The 20,716-nt window shown below is 37.9% G+C and overlaps 1 protein-coding gene across 9 annotated transcripts in view; it reads left to right on the top strand.

Moving 5' to 3' along the window:
* IL33 (interleukin 33) overlaps positions 1-13,442 on the top strand; it is a 44,289-nt gene extending 30,847 nt beyond the window's left edge. For 5 of the 9 annotated variants that reach the window (XM_081103831.1, XM_081103827.1, XM_081103829.1 and 2 more), the window contains 6 exons: positions 5,787-5,912; positions 6,638-6,778; positions 8,182-8,292; positions 9,125-9,175; positions 10,715-10,806; positions 13,088-13,442. In XM_081103831.1, coding sequence (XP_080959957.1) covers positions 5,787-5,912; positions 6,638-6,778; positions 8,182-8,292; positions 9,125-9,175; positions 10,715-10,806; positions 13,088-13,315 — 749 coding nt within the window. In that variant the 3' untranslated portion in view covers positions 13,316-13,442. Of the gene's footprint in view, positions 1-5,786; positions 5,913-6,637; positions 6,806-8,181; positions 8,293-9,124; positions 9,176-10,714; positions 10,807-13,087 lie in introns of all 9 variants that reach the window. The other 4 variants (XM_081103823.1, XM_081103826.1, XM_081103824.1 and 1 more) reach the window with 1 other exon arrangement.
* The last annotated feature ends 7,274 nt before the right edge of the window (positions 13,443-20,716 follow it).

Raw genomic sequence — 20,716 nt, 5'->3', positions numbered from 1 at the left:
CATACTTGTTAGTTTTTTTTTTTTTATCTGAGTCTGAGTCAAACTGCTCTATGTAGAAACAGTGACTCAGTGGAAGTGACTCTGCATCCCAAATTCCCTCTTAATAAAGAATGCATTGTCCTTGTACCTCAGGAGATTTGGACTCTTTAAGATACTGGAATAAGGGAGCAGGCTGGAGTTTACAGCAGAGTTAATGGCATTGATGCAAAAATTAAAATGTAACTTCCCCTTTAAGGTTGCAGTGGCTTATTTACACCATTTAAAAAAACAGTAATAAAGATATCCCCCAAATCACTTATATTAATATTACATTACAGTGGGGCCTTGACTTACGAGTTTAATTCATTCTGTGACGGAGTTCGTAACTCAAATTACTCGTATGTCAAATCACTGTGAAGTTCACTGCGCCAACTAGCGGTGGGGTGTCTGAAGCTGGCTTGTACCTGAATTTTAGCTCGCAACTAAACTCAAAGCAAAAAATCGGCCAAGGGACAGCTCGTATCTCAAAAAACTTGTTAGTCGGGACACTCGTAAGTCAAGGCCCCACTGTATTTTAATTGTCCCTTAGCAGATCTTCCTTTCCAATAATATTGGCTCAGTTTAACACTAAATTGTCATTATTTACTAGTAAACACTCCTGGCCCCAAACCTGACAGCTGTGAGGTGTGTGACAGGTATGAACCACTTCTCAAAACCCAGGGTGCAAAAATGTCACATTTTTCCAAAGAAAATGCTCTGAGTCCTCAAGCAAAAAGACAAAACAAAAAGTTCATTTTAATTACTTTTCCTCCGTTGGGCTAACATTATCTGACACATTCCACAGGTCACAACACCACAAAACTCATTATCCAACCACTACAGATATCCACACAATCAGGTCCCCTATGAGTTCTGGTCACCACCATGCCATTTCATTTTAGTGCCAAGGAGGTACAGGAGCACTTCATGAGCTGGAGGGTAGCCCCTCCTAAAAATCATCCCATTCCAAGTTTCCAGGAGGCTACTCCCCAGGGTTAGTCCATTCTCCTCTGCTACTTCCTCTTCTCCATCAACTCTTTCCCTTCCCTGACAATCCAGCTTTTGTATGCATACAGCCAGAGGTCACAATATAGGGAGCCTTGAGAGATTCATCCAGCAGAAGTATTTTATTTGGCCTGAACACTATTATTGAAGTATTTTATTTGGCCTGAACACTATTATTGAAGTATTTTATTTGGCCTGAACACTATTATTGATGTTGTTTCTCAATTGAGGCAACAATTAAAGATTAGGAGATTTGTCATAAAAATCTGAATGTGTGGTTTTGTCAAAAAATCTGAAGATCTAGTAACACTGGCTCATATTCCTACATGATAAGGCTGGGTAGAGATCACACACTTTAGTTTGTGTCTTCCCATGGAAAATCTTCTGTTACAGTGAAGGAGTTTGTGGACAGTAGAGATCATTGGAAATGTTTAATTGGTGGGAATTACAACATATTTTTATTTTACAAAAGTCACACTGGTGGTGGTGTGAAGAGAGATTGAGGGGACAAGTGTCGAAACTAAGACTTGTCAGATCTACATTCATCTACGGCCGTGGTCGTCAAACTGCAGCTCACGAGCCACATACGGATCTTTGGCCCCTTGAGTGTGGCTCTTCCTAAGCCATAGGAGTACCCTAATTAAGTTAATAAAAATGTACCTTCCTATATAGTTTAAGTTTAAAAAATGTGGCTCTCAAAAGAAATTTCAGTCATTGTACTGTTGATATTTGGCTTTGTTGACTAATGAGTTTGCCGACCACTGATCTAGGGGACTTATAATGAGGGCCTGACCTAAGACAGCAGAAAGGAAAGGAAAGACTAAATTTCACACACTGTCAGAAGGTGAAATCATGAAGATTTAGTGACATATAAAATAAATTGAAAGATAAAAAAGGAAAAATGGATGTTTCTCAACTTTCTGATTTAAGAATTGGGCAGACCATGGTATAATAGTGGTACTGTTTTTCAAGATAGAGAATTCAGGAAGAATATATTGGGGGTAGGAAAGGGTAAAAAAAAATTATTATTGTGAGTATAATTTGAATTTGAAGGAGGTAGAGGTGTCCAGAGTTAATGAGGCTTTACATAGATAGAAATAGAGATGCTTTATGGTAGCTGAAGTCAAAATGCCCTGTGGAGAAAGAGCAACAGATATAAAACTCAGGAGAGAGAATAAAGATAGAGTTACAGTTTAAGGAGTCATCTTACCTAATAATAGACGAACATGTAAATTAACCGTCCCTCCGCTATGCTCACCAGCCAATCAGGGAAGGATGCAAATTAACCCAACAAAGATGGCGGTTAATTTGCATATGTAGAGGCGAAGCAGCGGAGCGAAGACTGAAGGATCTGTCCAGAGCCGCAAAGACTGAAGGCTCAATTTGGAGCGAAGGCCTGGGTCCCGGGTGCCGGAGGAAAACTGGTGCCGGCAGCCAGGGGAAGGGAAGGCCTATTGCACGAATCTCTTCGTGCAATGGGCCTCTAGTCAGTATATAAAAAGATGATTGAAGTCATTGGAGTAAGCAATATTGCTCAGAAATAAAGTCTAGAATAAGAGCAAAAGGCAAAGGGCAAAATCCTGAGGAACACCAACATTTAGGAGCAGGTAAAGAAGAAAGAACTAACAGAGAGACCAAGACAGACTGATCAGAGAGAAACAAGAAAAATCTAAGGAAAATGGTGACCTGACAATAAGGGAAGAAGGGATCAAAGAAGGATGTGGTCCCTAAAGTCAAATGCCACAGACAGGTAAAAGGTAGTAAGCAGTGAGAAAACACCATCGTGAAAAAGTGTTTGGGGAAGAAAGGAAAGATGAAGTGATTTGCTTCTGTAGTTCCTGTCAGTCATAGTCTGGGTCTCCAAGTGGCAAAATTACAGGCAGATTTCCAGGCCCCTCCCCATTTACTCACCAGAAATGCCTGAGAATTTCAACATGCTGATGCTATGGTGAAATTAGTTATTTTCTTAAAAGCTATAGTAAGACACTGCCCTCAGACAGCAAATATGATGGAGATTGAGAAAGTGGCAACAGCCCTTACATAAGCTTGACCTGGGCCTCTGACCCCAGTGGAGCACTTCTCCTACACTGCTCCCATGGCCATGTCAGCTTTGTGTTTCCTCCTGAGAACACAACCCTCACACCACATTTTCAGCTGCCCTGAACACCAAAGTATACCTTCTTTCAAATACTCCCCATGTAAAGCATCTTTAATATTTCAACTATAATCACCCCCAATGAATTACAGCCAGTGTTTGTCCCACTAGATCAGTAGTTCTCAACCTTCCTAATGCCACGACCCTTTAATACAGTTCCTCATGTTGTGGTGGCCACCAACCATAAAATTATTTTTGTTGCTACTTCATAACATAAATATGACATAAAAGTAATTTTGCTACTGTTATGAATTGTAATGTAAACATATGATATGCAGGACGTATTTTCATTGTTACAAATTGAACATAATCAAAGCATAGTGATTAATCACAAAAACAATATGTAATTATATATTCAATATGTGTTTTCCGATGGTCTTAGGCAACCGTGTGAAAGGGTTGTTCGACCCCCAAAGGGGTCGCAATCCACAGGTTGAGAACTGCTGCCTTAGATGCTAGCCTGTACATCCATATCTTTAGTCTGTCTCTTCTTGAACATCCACAATACTTTAATATCTTGACCCTCACTTCAAACTACCCAAGACCCATATCCCATTCCCCAAAGAGTCCACTCTGAATATAAGACACGCCTGTCATGTCACTATGGGATACTGATAAGCATATAAGGAATGAGAATGCTTACAGTATCATCTTATACCTTTTAGCTCTGAAGAGAAAATTGATACAGTAAATAAAATATTGTATTAAATTAGTTATCAAGAGACCAAGTTCAATGCTGGCTCTGGCACAGCTTTGTAAATTATCTTTGTAACTCTAAAAACATTATATTAATGTGCAGTACCATAGTTGATATTTCTGAATTTGAAGCAATGTTAAGGAATTCTAGGGTGGATGTGAGTATAATTAAGTAATCTTGCCCTGCTGAGATAGTTGAAGATTCTTAAAGGTAGATGCCCATCTAAAATGGAGGCAAAATATAGATAATTCAAAATGGTAGCTAACAAATGTTTATTCTATTTGACTTTTAAAAGCATACTAGTAAGGCAAATCTTAGAGAATAAAAAAAAAGATCATAGAATGAATCCCAAAGTCATAAGTAATTATTTTCATTTTCTGAAATTGCTTGATAACTCATTTACTTACTATAATGTTGAAAGTTGAGTTCCTTTGACTCAGGTGTTACAACTTTCTTTTCTACTTAACTCTGAAAGTCTTTTTTTGATTTCCAAGTAGCAAATTATTTTTACTTTAGACTTTAATTTTTCTTTGGCTAATTAAATTAAATTCTAATAAAATTAGAATTACTGGATAATTAATATTTTTTAATTCAAATGATTTAAGCTTATATTTTGTTAGTCCCTAAAACTGCACTATAATATTTTCTTAGAGGTAGATGAAAAAAATATCTTTTAAAAAAAGATATATATTTTATTGACTTCAGGGAGGAAAGGAGAGAAAGAGATAAAAACATCAGTGATGAGAATCATTGATCGGCTGCCTCCTGCATGCCCCCTATTGGGGATCAAGCCTGCAACCTGGGCATGTGCCCTGACCAGGAATTGAACCATGACCTCTTGATTCATAAGTCGAAGCTCAACCACTGAGCTACCAGCTGGACGTAAAGAGTATCTTTAATATTAGATATACTTGAGTCACAACTTCTCACCAGACCTGTAACTTTGGGTGTCATGTCTTCTAGATCATCATTTGTAGAATGAGGAGAATAATACCTGCCTTGCTTGCTATATTATTATGAAGGATTAAATGATATAGTATGTAAAATTATTAGCACAGTGGTTGGTTCACTGCAGACACTTAGTAAATGACAGCTATTTTTAAAATCAATAACCTTTACAGAGTACAGCCATGCCTCCAAAATTATTAAAAGTATATTCTAGATAAGTAGAAAAAATTACAGACTTCATATGACCATAAGAGTCTCTCCTCAGTGAGGCAAAGATTGATATATGTTGCATGTAGGTCCACATTCCCTTATATGGAATTCTGAAAAAGAAAATTTTTTTCTAAAGACCTAAAGTTCTTTATAACTCATTTGACAGCAAAATATGACCTAAATTCACTTAACTGTTAAAGCCTGAGCTGAATCACCATGAGGTCTTTATTCCACCTTATATACAATTTTCTATATTTCACTACAATATTATTAATTTTTGAATTTGGGTTACTGACCTAGTCCCTGCTGGGAGTGCTAAATATATACCACATATGTTCTACATGACAATTCTAAAATCTAAAAAATGTTGAATCTTGAAACAGAACTGGCCCAAAAGTTTCTGACAAAATACCATGGATCTGCAGTTTCTTTCTTGGTCTGCTACACTCAGCATTTGTAAAAGGATGAAAATGGATGAATGCCCAGCTGATGTAGCTCAGTGGTTGAGTGTCGACCAATGAACCAGGAGGTCACGCTTTGATTTCTAGTCAGGGTACATGCCCGGATTATGGGCTCGATCCCCAGTGTGGGGTGTGTAGAAGGCATTTAATCAATGATTCTCTCTCATCATTGATGTTTCTCTCTCTCTCTCTCCCCCTCTCCCTTCCTCTCTAAAATCAATAAAAATATATTTTAGAAAAAAAAAGAAAATGCATGGAATGAAACAGTATCACATTTTTTTCATTTGTTTAGAATCCCAACAGAAGGGCAAAGAAATTTGCCAGGTGTACTTTATGCAGCTACGCTCTGGCCTTATCATAGAAAAAAAGACCTGTTACTTTAGGAAAGAAACCACCGAAAGGCATTCACCAAACTCAGGTAAGGGAAAACTACAATTACTGGTAATTCTTTAATATAGTGATGAGCATCTATTTGCCTTCAATTTCTACATCTAGGTATATAATTTTTACCCCTCACACAAATTTTCCTTCTGGGAAAGAGTAAAGATAATAAACTCTTTTTAAGCCATTTTTTAAAAGGTTTATAAAGCGTTTTTAATGTAATGGGAGAAATGGTTATGTTCAAATGTTAAGTGAACATAGAGGATATAAAATTATATATACAGGTATACCTCGAGAATATGCGAATTTAGTTCCAGACCACCACAATCAAGTGAGTTGTAATCTTTCACTGGTAGAGGGACTTCCCTTCAATTTGTAAGAAATGCAACATCTGTAAAACACAATAAAACAAAGTGCAATAAAGTGGGGTATGCCTATATATTAACAATATCTCTTAGGTGATTTTTTTTTTTATTTAAAGGAAGTACTACTATAAACTAAAATGTTCATAGCGGTTGCCTTTTGAGACATGGGTAACTAGTTTTTTTTCCACCTGGACTCCAATGGGTGTGCCCTTCTGGAGTGTAAGTGCCAGGAGGTACTGAGCCCTTCCAACCATGGGGTGGCCAAAGTCCTGGGGTCAGTCACCACTGTCAGCAAGCAGCCTTGACTGTGACTCTTCAAGTGGGGGTAGAGGGAGTGGGAGGGGATCTGGGCAGAGTGAGCACGGATAGTCCACTTCTAACCCCACCTGTCTTGCAGCTGAAGATTACAAAGAGCCAAATCTGCTATTCGCTACCTGTCAGAATCGCCTGAAACACTTTGAACAATCTGCGGGGGCCTCTGCCTTTGATAAATCTATGGTCCAGAACACTAGAACAATTGATGATTCAAGAATCCGAGGTGTGACTGGTTACAGGGGTGGTGTAGGTAAGAGGAGGGTGGTAAGAAACAGGGCTCTGGCAAGTGCTGCTCTAGGAAGCAGCCCCAAATTTATGCCTTCAAGTATATTAGAAACTTTTGTCCATTTTCCGCTGATGTGCCCATTAGGTGGTATCTAAAACAGGTGCAGGAAAACTGCTCTAACAATGCATGCACATTCTATAGTTAGCACTCCATTGTTATTTTGAAATGTTTGCTATGGATTGGAATCCCATATACATTATTCCTGGGGAAAAATAAGTTATCCTTGGTGAGCGGAAAAAACCCAATACATTATTCCCCCAAATTTCAAAATTTTGTCAATAAAAAAGGAGGGGCTATTAAGTATTTTAAGTATAATTTTGACTAAATATTTTAAATAATTTGTTAAAATGGTTTTAAGTTGCATCACCAACGGAGCCAAATGAAGTCCAAGTTGATGGTGACTATCAAGAAGTGAAGAGATCATTGAGAAACTTGACTGGGAATTGCAGTTGCCAGTTCAAGTATTATTCCTGACATAAATGTCTTAAATTCCCAGAAAAATACTGAAACTTCTCACTAAGTATTTTTAAATCATTTTACTTTAGAAGTTTACATACAAATTCAACATTTAACATACTCATTAATATTTTGTATACTTTCTTAGCATAATTCTATAATGTAAAGAAAATATAATATTTTTTTCTCCAGGGCCCATATAGATAGTTCCTAAATCTACTTCAGTTTACACCATTGAAATATCATTTTCCATGTGTTGGAACATTTTAAAAACTTGGGAATACTGCTCTCAGTGTCTCTGTCATTTAGCCAGAGGTCAGAAGGGGCTCACAACTGTATCCTCCAGGACTATTGGAAGTCTCAGAATAACTCCACACCTTACAGATGGGTATTTATTTATCCATATCTATTTAAATTCTGTCCCTTCTTGCCTACAATTCCCTAGTCCATGGGGAGCCAGGAAGCAGAGGTTTCTTCAGGCAATGTCAGTCACTTTTCCAGCTTCTTTCTCCCCACCAAAACCTCCCATAAACATACTAGCATGGCCTCCCATGGTCTTCACGCAATAAATTAGAGCCTTTAATCCCATTCAGGTGATAGAGTTCAGCTTTTTTTTTTTTTTTTGCTTAAAGTATTACAAAGGGTATTACATATGTGTCCTTTTTTTCCCCCCAGAGTTCAGCTTTGAGCTATGTTAAACTTGCACCAAAGGTTTTCATCCATCCAACAGCAATGGACAAAGTACAGCTCAAATAATAATAATAACAATAATAACAATAATAATAATAATAAGCCTTTGGGGAGGCATTTTTAAAAAATGCTAAACGATTGTTTATGAGAACAAGTTTTTGCATTCTTAATGACAAGATTTTCTCTTGTTATAGAATATCGTTCTGTTTCCCTGAGCACATACGACGATCAATCCATTACTTTTGTTGTTGGGGATGAAGGTTATGACATCAATGTTGACGATTTGGGGACAGAAGATGAGAAAGGTAGAATATTTCCTTTTATCTATAATGATATAATGATTACTAATAAGTAAAAAATAAATTTACCAAACCATTAACAATGGATTAACTCATATATGACAAATAGATCTTACGTTGTGTGCAAACTGTGATGCATTGGCAATAGATGCTTGAATATCACTGTGTTGAGGAGGATTAAAAAGCTTAGTAAGCATTCAACAGGAGAAAAGAACTCTGATATTGAGAAGTGGTATATGTTGTGAAAGATGGAAGGAGGACCATATATATTTCATATTGCTGAATTACTTACTAGATATTTCTAATCTTATCAATGTCACCGAAGTAAATCCTCAAATAAGAGTATACCTGCCTTAGCTGGGTGGCTCAGCTGTTTAGAGCATCGTTCTGTACACCAAAAGATTGTGGGACGTGGGAGAAGGGGGAAAGAAGGGTGGAGGGGGAGGGTTTCCTGATTAGGATACATACCTAGGTTGCAGATTCTATCTCAGTTGGGGTGAGTATGGAAGGCAACTGATTGATGGTTCTCTCTCACATCAATGTTTCTTCTCTCTCTCTCTCTCTCTCTCTCTCTCTCTCTCTCTCTCTCTCATCAATAAACATATCCTTGCGTGAGGATTTAAAAAAAAAGAATATACAAATGCTATGAAAAATATTTTAAGTATTTTATGGGGAATTCATCAGAGTATACCATCATTTTGAGACTTTTCTCAAAACCACAAAAGTTTTGCTTTTGTAGATATACAATAAAAAAGGAGGATATTTTCTGATATTATGTATATTTTGGAACTGAACCTATTGATAAATCACCAAAAGAGTTTTATGCATTCTTTTTCAGACAAAGTGTTATTCCATTTCTATGACTCACAGCCACCTGCAAGTGAAACAGGTAATTTGGATAGCTGTAATGTTTGAATTCTTAAATTTGACTAAAAATAAATCCAAACATGCTCCACGTGGAAAGGCAGGCTGTCTCTGAAGGTTCTCTCCAGCCCAAGCTCATAGTGAAATCTTAGATTCTTAGAGGATTTACTCCATTCCAACCATTTTTCAGTTTAATAGGATAAATGTTTGGCTACATTTAAGGGAGACCCAGAATAATAGGTGCTAAGCTACACAAAACTTTATTTCTGTCTTAGCCAGGGCTGGAATGGGAACTCTATTGAATGGGTTGTCCAGGAACCTAGCTCCTTCTCTCTTTGTGGCTCTGCTAACACCTACATCGGGGTAGGGAACCTTTTTCTGCCCAGGGCCATTTGGGTATTTAAAACATCATTCGAGGGCCATACAAAATTATCAACCTAAATATTACTCTGCTATGTTTGGTCAAACATTTAATTAACTCACCCCTAATGCCTTGGCAGGGCCAGACCAAATGATTTCTCGGGCCTTATACTGCCTGTGGACTGGACGTTCCCCAACCCTGATCTACATGTTTTAAGGTTACTTTAGCCCTGGCCAGTTTTGCTTAGCGGTTACAATGTCAGCCTGCAGACTAAAGGGTTTGGGTTCAATTCATGTCAAGGGCACATACCTTGATTGCAAGCTCAATCCCGCCCTAGTCAGGGAGTGTGCAGGAAACAACCAATCGATGTGTCTCTCTCACATTGTTTCTGTCTCCTTGTCTCTCCCCCTCCCTTCCACTCTTTCTAAAAATCAATGGAAAAAATATTCTCAAGTAAGTATTAACAACAACAAAAAATTATTTGCTACCATGACAATACCAATTAGCTGGACAGAGAAAGATGGGTATGTGAATTCTTTTTCCCTTTAAGGATATAACCTGGAAGTTGCACCTGACATTCCACTCAACTCACATTGGTCAGAACTTAGTCACATTGCTACACTTAGCTACAAAAATATGTTCTATTATAACATAAGAAGAGGAGTTGAATGTTGGGGGACAACTATCTGTGGCTTTACATGCAGACAGATAAACACTCGGAGAAATACTCATTAGAGTTCCAATTCTACAATTAGAAAGCATGTAAGAAAACTAACCTCTCTTCTTTAAGGGGCTTGGAATTATCCCCTACTTATACAATGACTCCTTAGTTCAGCCATGGGCAAACTACGCCCCGTGGGCCAGATTCTGCCCGTTTGAAATGAATAAAACTAACAAAAAAAAAGACCCTACCCTTTATGTAATGATGTTTACTTTGAATTTATATTAGTTCACACAAACACTCCATCCATGCTTTTGTTCCGGCCCTCCGGTCCAGTTTAAGAACCCATTGTGGCCCTCGAGTCAAAAAGTTTGCCCACCCCTGCCTTAGTTTCATCTAGGTACAAATTTCTAAGAGACATGTTGCTGAATGAAGCAGTTATTTTACATGACATTATAAACTTGTTTCCTAGGTGTTAAATTCGTTTAAATTAAAATGAGTTACAATCTTTAACTTTATAATTTACATTTTTTAATTGCAAGGTGATGATGTTGATGGTCACAAAGTAATGGTAAGGATGAGTCCTACAAATAACAAAGACTTTTTGCTGCATGCCGAGGAGCACTCTGTGAAGGTAACAGAAATATGCATTTAACTGTCATGATTAATATCACTAGTTTGTATGGATTTGGATGTTTGGATATTTTGAAGAAGGATTTTTGTTTGTGCTATTGTACATAAAACACAATGAGTTACCACCAATATCTTGCTCTTGGAGCTACTTAAAGTCTGGTCTCTGCCAGCAGTACAGCATCACCTGGGAGCATGTTAGAAATGTGAAATTTCATTGTCAAGGAGAAAGACAGAGGCTGTAGTAGGAAAAACATCACTTTCATACTCAAAACAGAAATACTTTGCATGCCACATATGGTCGACTGCCGTTTAGCATCCATGTTTGACACCTCCTAGAGTCTATAGGATCTGGAAAAGGAACACTATATTTCTCAGATGCTCTTGTAGGTAGGATTTTTGTTGTATATAAAGAACTGGCATATGTATGCATTCACAGACATGTAAAATGTGACAATAAAACAGAAGTTTTTTTGCAAAAAAAAGAAATGTGGAATTTCAGGCTCCCTCACAACTGAATCAGAATCAGCATCTTAACAAATCTCCAGGAGATTCATATGCACATTAAAGTTGGAGAAGCATTACTATATAGAATGATCTCAAATCCTTCCTATTTGGCTTCAGGAAGTATTGTGTTCTTCTAGGAAGTGTTTCTTTGTAAAATATAGTTTTCTTAGGCAAATGTATAAATAACTTTATACTCTAAGCCTGCTAAAGGGAAGGTCATAAACATTTTCATATGCCAAGATTTATAGATAGCATAACAATCTACATTCTATTCATAGGATTCACTACATAGTCTTCTTCAGTTAGTAAACGGCAGTGTTATATTGGTCATGATGAAGAATTATAAACAGCCCAGCCGGCATGGCTCAGTGGTTGAGCATCGACCTATGAACCAGGAAGTCACAGTTCAATTCCTGGTCAGGGCACATACCCGGGTTGCGGGCTCAATCCCCGGGGGCGGGGGGGGGGGGGGAGGAGAGGCATGCAAGAGGCAGCCAATCAATGATTTTCTCTCATCATTGATGTTTCTTTTCTTTTTTTAAAAATACATTTTATTGATTTTTTACAGAGAGGAAGGGAGAGGGATAGAGAGTTAGAAACATCGATCAGCTGCCTCCTGCACACCCCCCACCAGGGATGTGCCTGCAACCAAGGTACATGCCCTTGACTGGAATTGAACCTGGGACCCTTGAGTCCGCAGGCCGACGCTCTATCCACTGAGCCAACCCAGCCAGGGCAATGTTTCTATCTCTCTCTCTCTCTCTCTCCCTTCCTCTCAGAAATCAATGAAAATTATATATTTTTTAAAGAATTATAAACATACTAGAGACCTGATGCACAAAATTCATGCAAGAGTAGGCCTTCCTTCCCCTGGCTGCCAGCACCAGCTTCCCTCTGGCACCTGGGACTCAGGCTTCCCTCGCAGCCCGGCTTTGTCTGGAAGGTCATCCGGTCTAATTACCATATTATGCTTTTATTATTGTAGATTAAGTAACCAAGAAGCCAAAGGTAGAGACAAGTAAGAAAACATGAAAGTCTAATATAGAAGATAAATTATATAAATACACAAAATTATAAAGCTAACTCATACAGCCATGTAAAGTCTTAACATAAACACTGATGGTAACTAACATCTCCCTTAACAAAAACATTCTTAAGTATATATAACAGTGCTTGGCATATATAAGTACTCAGTAATAAGAGCTGATCCATACTGAGCTCTATTATATACCAAGTACTATGCAAAATGTTATATAAGTACTATCTCATTTAATTCACACAGTAACTCTATAATAGTAGAGTTATTGTATTGGTCAGGTATTGCTGTGTAACAAATCGTCCTCAACACTTAGTGGCTTAAGATAATAATCATTTTTATCACTCACATGTTTGTGGGTAAATTAGGGGTCAACTGATCTAGAAAACTGGTTATATAAAAAAAAAAAATTAAAAAAAAATTGAGGCCTGAGAAGTAAAGCAATGTGCCAGGTCTCAGAGATAATACATGGCAAATCAGGGATACAAATCCAGAACTGTTGCATCTAGATCTAGTCATTCTAAGCCATATGTCTCTCAAAGTATACTATTAGTGAATCAAATCAAATCCTTCCACTTTGACCCTCTACTTCCACCCCTTCCATCCCCTACTCATTAAGCAGCTTTGCTAAAAATACCAAGTTATAAGTAATTATTCCCCTTCTAGTTTCTAATACAAAGGTGTGGAGTTGACTCTGGACTTCCTACTCACATATTGGTTGCTTTCTCTCTTGTTTCCTCAGGTACAAAAATACGAAAATTCGTTGCCAGACCAGACCTTATTTCTTCTTCATAAAGAGCTCGGGCCCTCAAAATGCGTTTCCTTTGAATGTAACAGCAAACCTGGAGTGTATCTAGGAGTAGAGGGTAACCATCTTGCTCTAATTGAATCAAATGACCAAACTGCACATTTAAGAAGAGAGAATATCATATTTAAGCTCTCGGAAATGAAAGATGTTGGAAAGTTGTGAATCCTGGGTTGAATAGCCCAAAGAGCTACCATTGAAGAAATTGTCAAAAAAAAAAAAAAAAAAGAGAGAGAGACAGATAACATTTAAGGGAAATGGAGAGTACTTAACATGCTGTGGAATATTTTACGCATTATGTTAAAATTATATATATTTTTTGTAATCCTCAGTTCTGTTTTTTATTTCTCTCTGTATCACTGCATATTCGATACAAGTATTGGTATATTAAATAGGTTATTGGTAAAGCAGCCCGCCAATATTCTAAAGACATACAGACCTTTACTTTTTCTACTTTCAGTCCAGAGAGAACTTTACATTTAGAGCTGAGATCTCTGGGGAGAAACAAGCCTTAGCCCAAGTCTCATTTTAGACAGAGATCCATTTTAAAGAGCTACATACTTTCCCCTGGTTCCAAACAATGGGCTCAAACACAAGAGCTGCTAGTAAAAACCAGATGCTGCATAGAGTGACTATTTCACAAATACAAAGTTAGTAGATGCCCAAAACTTCAGGTGCCTACATGGCTAGGCAGTATATAAATATATATTAAAAAGGTAAAGATAATTTCAAAATTAAGAAAAATAAATCCAGTACAGATTTGTGAAGTGAGTGATTTCACCTCTAATTTTTCATTTTAAAAATTCTGATTTTTATAGACCGAGTTAACTATAAATAAAGCAAGACATTCTTGCATTAGGAAGTGACATAAATTTTAGTTCAGACATAGAATTAGAATGATTAGGAATAAACTAAAACATTTTTTTTTGAAAAAGCACTAAGCCACAACGTAGGTTAGGGCATCCGAGTACCATGGTGGGGCCAGAAGTCCAAGATGGAACACAAAATTAATATTACAATTTCAATAACTGGCCAGCCCTCATGTTGGTGGCATACCATGTCCCTCTGACCCAAACTTCCAGAAGTCAATGACTTTTAACATACTTGTCACCTTGGATAAAATTTCTTCTAACCCTTTGTTGTCCAACTTACCAATGACCCTACTTACAATGAATTATGTATTTGATTTCTATTTTACCTTCATTTCTTTTGACCAACTGTGTTCTTGATATACCTTTGGCATCCAGAGCTTCATTTCCAAATTACCTGACATATGAATGCCAGAACCTTTATTCTGCTTTGTCTACCTGATATAAAACTTTACATAAACTTATTGATGGCAATATTTTTATTAAACATCTTTGTGTTTTACTGTTACTAAGGTAGTAAAATAATTTATATTCAACCATAATAACATTTCAACTACTAATGGAATAGTTTCTGCTTATCTTAAGGCCTTAACAATTTCTACTACAACTTTCCATAGGCTTAACACTGATAATAAATGATAAACATAATAATGGAATACATATGAAATATGACTTTTTCTTAAACTGTAGGCACTTTGATTTCTAATTTGTTGAAATCTACTGGATATAATTGCTGGTGGAACATAAGATAAAAATGGTTGAGAATTGTAATATAGGGGCAAACAAGTGTAGAACAATATAACTTTGTTACATTAGTTTGCCAGTAATTTTACTACTATAGAGACAAAAAAAAGCAAAATCTATTTCATCTCCTCTGAAAAACACTAAATATTGACTATGTGCATTTTGTATAACATACTTAAAATAATTATATTATTAAGTAGCCAAATATATCCATTACATTATTTATATTCTTAAATAAACTATATTTTTCAAAAGTATGTAAAGCCATAGTGATTTTTTTCATAAAACAGTTCAGTATTCTAAAATTCTTATGTGAACATAAGCATATCACAATACACCTATATTGGTATCTGGAGTAGGTCATTTGTCCAATACTTTTGGTGATTCAAAACTAAGTAAGATTTTCCAGAGTAGGAATTGTATCTTTCTTTACCTTTGTACTCCAAGTGCCCATCATGGTGATCAACACATGGCAGGTATTCAGTGACTTTAACCCAAGATCAATTAGCCAACACGTACCTGCATTAGAACTTTAACCTGAGACTTCTGACTCCTTATTTAGATACCTTTCAACCTGGCTATCTTTTTTTAAAATATTTTCCATCACCACTTTAGTCGGTGTTTTTTATTAAAATATCCAAATGTGTAGTGGCCTTTTGTCACTCACTTGAATGTGTTCTGATGGTCCACAAAATATATTACTGAAATGAGCCTGTCCATTTTATTATATCATAAATGACAATTATGTCAAAACTTATTTTCCCTTATTTTATGTATATCCTTTGGATTTTTTTAATGTATTTATTGAATACCTTGAAATACTGTCAAGAAAGTTTTATTTGAATGAGTAAAGTTACTTGAAAATGGAAAAGAAAACAGAGTTGAAATTTGGGGAATTGGATAGAAAATTGATAATTTAATTAGATGCAGCAGCTTAAAGTCTTAAAAGATTGATTGATAACCTCTACATCTGTAGCACAAAATAAGCCAAAAATAATAATAATTTCAACTTGTACAATATATAGTAAAACTCCAATTCTGCAGTACACAGTTACACAAAGGTGAAAGAGATCAGTGTGGGTTTCTCCTTAGGGAAAGAAATCAGACTGAATTCTCTATCCCCATACCCTAGTGCCTATCCCTGTTCTATTCATATATGTATTCTCAAGGTCATGTTAAACAGGTTCCTTCTTCAGGGCTCAGGCAGAAGGGAGTAAATTCAGTTGTTCCAAATCTTAATATCCAGTGTTGGGGCTAGGGGGCTAAGAAATGTGAGGAATGAATGAATGCAAGAGATAGAAGTGAAAGCCAATTGGTAGAGATAGAATCTATGAGCTATTTCCTGTTGACGTGCCAAGATGATGAAACACTTGTCTGAGTCCAATTATCGTCCCAGCTCAGAAGACACTCCCATGAAAAGAATGCATGAATCACTAACTAGCATATTAATAACATAGGCTTGGTTTACTACTTAATAGTCTGTACAACTTCAGCAAATTATGTAAGCTCTCTCCATCTCCGTTTATCCTCTGTAAAATGAGGAGGTACCAAATGTTGTGGTAGCTTACCTAATATCCATTATCACCAATCCTACTTCCTTACCAACAGAACCTCATTTTGTACTGGGAAGCAATATGGCCAACTAAAATCACACTCCTTCCCAGACTCCCATGCAGCTGATGTGGTAACCATTTGACATTGTTCTGGACAATAAAATATAGATAAGATAATGGTTTAAGAAAAACTTTTTTAAAGAAGACATATTCAACTGGCATGTCCTTTTTCACCCTTGGCGCCATCAGCAGGTGGGAGCGGAGGCTGCCAGCCCCAATCACCCCTCAGGGCTTCTCCACCTACCCCTGATCCTGAGGGGAGACTGAGGCCACCGGCAGCCGCCTCTCACACCCGCTGCCAGCGACGGCCCTGCTCGCACCTGCTGCTGGTGCTAGAACCACTGCTCACACCCACTGCCAGCGTCAGCTCCGCTTGCACCCACAGCTGGCACCAAAGCCACTGCTCGCACCTGCTGCCGGTGCCGGGTGTGGGTCCCAGTCACTGGTGCCATCAGAGGGTGCAAGCGGCGGCTGCTGGCCCGATTACCCCTAATGACTTCTCTACCTCCCCCTGCTCCTGAGGGGCAATCGGGGCAGCAACTGCCACTTGTACCTGCTAATGGTGCCAGTCCTGCTCGCACCCACTGATGGTGCCAGTCCCAATCACTCTGTGCCATCAGCGGGTGCGAGCGGGGCCAGCACTGTCAGTGCATGGGGGCGGCGGTGACAGGAGCAGGGCTGCCAGCAGACAGGGGACTGGGAGCCGTGGCAGGAGGGACCAGGTGGGGGTACAGAGGATGGGCTAAGACCCACCCTTGTGCCTACCCCAGCCTCGCTGCCCACAGTTCCTTTCAAGGTGCACAAATTCATTCACTGGGCCGCTAGTATAGTCAATAATATTGTAATAACTATGTGTGGTACCAGATGGGTACTTGACATTGCGGTAATCACTTTGTAAGGTATATAAATGTCTAATCACTATGTTGTATGCCTGAAGCTAATATAATATGGTATATTAACTGTAATTGAAAAGTAAATTTAAAATTTTTTTTTAAAATCATTGGATAAAAGTACGGATGTTTCAGGATACAGAAATGGGATAGATAAAAAATTATGTAATTATTTATTATTATTAATAGGTCAGAAAAACAATAGAGAAATCAATGAAACCAAAAGCTGAGTATCAACGAAAACTCAATAAAATTGATAAACCATTAGCAGACTGATCAGGGAAAAAAAGAGATAATATAAATTAACAATCCTATCTAATAAAAGATAAAAAGGGTAATTAACCGTACCTCTGCTATGCTTCCCATTGGCTAATCAGGGCGATATGCAAATTAACTGCCAACAAAGATGGCGGCCGGCAGCCACGCAGCTGAAGCGAACATGAGGCTTGCTTGCTCCAGTGATGGAGGAAGCCAAGGTTCCCCACCTGCCGCGGGCCCAGCTCTGAGCCCGAAAGCAACAATGTTTCAATTATAGAAGGTACATAAATCCCAGAATAAAAAATAAATTAAAAAAATGAGAGGCTGGGAGCTTCAGTCGCTGGCCAGACTGAAAACAGCCCTCAGCCCCTCACCCAGACTGGCCAGGCACCCCAGTGGGGACCCCCACCCTGAAGGGGGTGTTGCCAGCCTGAAAACAGCCATCAGCCCCTCATCCAGGCTGGCCAGGCATCCCAACGGGACCCCCACCCTGATCCGGGACACCCTTTAGGGCAAACCAGCTGGCCCCCACCCGTGCACCAGGCCTCTATCCTATATAGTAAAAGGGTAATATGAAAACTGACCCTAACAGCACAAAGACTGGGAATGACTGGTCACTATGACACACACTGACCACCAGGGGGCAGATGCTCAATGCAGGAGCTGCCCTCTGGTGGTCAGTGCACTCCCACATGGGGGAGCTCTGCTCAGCCACAAGCCAGGCTGATGGCTGCCAGTACAGCAGTGGTGGTGGGAGCCTCTCCCGCCTCCTCAGCAACACTAAGGATGTCCTACTGCAGCTTAGGTCTGCTCCCCGCTGGCAAGTGGACATCCCCCAAGGGCTGCCGGGCTGCCAGAGGGATGTCTGATTGCTATCTTAGGCCCAATCCCCCGGGGAGCAGGCCTAAGCCAGCAGGTGGTCATCCCCCGAGGGGTCCCAGACTGCGAGAAGGCACAGGCCAGGCTGAGGGACTCCCCACCCCAGAGTGCACAAATTTTTGTGCACCAGGCCTCTAGTATTAATAATAAGAGAGTTAGCACCCTAGGACCTTTCAGTCTGCAGGCCGACGCTCTATCCACTGAGCCAAACTGGTTAGGGCAATATTTTGGCAATTTTAATGAAATGAGAAAAATTCCTTGAAAGGTACAAACTATCAAGAACTCATTCAAGAATAAACAGACAATATAAATAGACCCATGTGCATTTTTTAAAATGTAAATTTGTAATTTAAAATCTTCTCATAAAAAAAACCCTCCAGTATTTATTGGTGAATTCTTCCAAACATTTAAGGAAAAAATAATATCAATGCTAAACACACTCTATCAAAACATTAAAGACGACTGAATTCGCCCTAACTGGTTTGGCTCAGTGGATGGAGCGTCGGCCTGCAGACTAAAAGGTCCCAGGTTTGATTCCGGTCAAGGGCATGTACCTTGGTTGCGGGCACATTCCCAGTAGGAGGTGTGCAGGAGTCAGCTAATGTTTCTCTCTCATTGATGTTTCTAACTCTCTATCCCTCTCCCTTCCTCTCCATAAAAAATCAATAAAATATTTATTAAAAAAAAATGAGTGAATTCTATTGAACTCATTCTATAAAGCAATCATTACACTGACATCAAAACCAAAGACATTACAAGAAAACTACAGACCAATATTTTTCATGAACATAGACACAAGAATTCTAAAAATTTTAGCAAATGAAACCCAACAATATAGAAAAAGAATATATGATATGTTTTACATATATTCATTTATATATTCATTTATTGATATGTATATTAAAAGAATATAAAAGTACATCAGGACTTTTATAGTGGAGTTTATACCAGAAATACAAGGTTGATTTACTATTCAAAAAACCAATTAATGTAATTTGTCATTTTGACAACATTATTCTCTCAATAGGTGCAGAAAAAGTAGTTAACAAAATCTAACATCTATTCCTGATAAAAATACTCAATAAACTAGGAATAGGAGGAAACTTTCTCAATCTGATAAAGGGCAAAGACTAAAGCAAATTTATAGCTATTTTCTAATTAATAGTGAAAGACTAACTAGCAAAAGACTGAATAAGATCAAGAACAGTAAAAGAATGTCTACTCTCACCACTTCTATCTAGTATTTTACTAGAGATTCTAGTGATTGCTATAAGGCAAGACAAAGAGGTAAATTATCCAGATTGAAAAATAAGAAGTAAAACTTCTTTTATTTCAAAACAACATGCACATCTATGTAGAAAATTTGATGGAATCTATAAAGAAGCTGATAGAACTAATAAATGAGTTTAGCAAAAACACAGGATGCTACAAAATTAATGCACAGAAATCAATTATATTTCTATATAATAACAAAAGGCAATTGGAAGTTAAATTTTTTAAATACCTTTATAGTTCAATTACAATTTTTAAAATATTTAGCAACATCTGACAAAAATGTGCAAGACTTAAACACTGAAAACCACCAAACATAACTTTCAGAAATTAAAGGAGAACCAAATAAATAGAGAGACATAACCTGTTCATGGACCAGAAGACCCAATATGATTAAGATATCCATATCCCTCAAGTTTATATATAGGTTTGGTGCAATCCCAATTAAAATTCTAAGCTGATTTTAAAACTTATATGGAAATTAAAAAGGTCTAGAATAACCAAGACAATTTTTTAAAGAACAACACTAGCTGTCTCTACTACTTGCTTTCAAAATTTACTATAAAGCTACATTTCTGTAGACAGTATGGGATTTCCATAAAGATAGACAAATACATGAGTGGCACAACCTAGAGCAGGGGTGGGCAAACTTTTTGACTCGAGGGCCACAATGGGTTCTTAAACTGGACCGGAGGGCCGGAACAAAAGTATGGATGGAGCGTTTGTGTGAACTAATAGAAATTCAAAATAAACACCATTACATAAAAGGGTACGGTCTTTTTTTTTTTTTTAGGTTTATTCATTTCAATCGGGCCGGATCGGGCCCGCGGGCCATAGTTTGCCCATGGCTGACCTAGAGAGTTTAGAAATAGACTCAATGATATATAACAACTGATTATTTACAAAGGTGAAAAGGCAATTCAATTTTAAAAAAATAGTCTTTTCATCAAAGGAAGATGAAACAATTGTATATCTGCATTAAAAAAGCAACAAAGCAAACAAAACAAAAATCTGAACTTCAATTCATACCTTGCTCCCTAT

Source organism: Myotis nattereri (assembly GCF_964212035.1).
Source record: "Myotis nattereri genome assembly, chromosome: 12".
In the NCBI taxonomy this organism is placed as follows: domain Eukaryota; kingdom Metazoa; phylum Chordata; class Mammalia; order Chiroptera; family Vespertilionidae; genus Myotis; species Myotis nattereri.
Note: the sequence above shows the minus strand (reverse complement) of the source record. Positions and strands in the feature narration are given on the sequence as shown.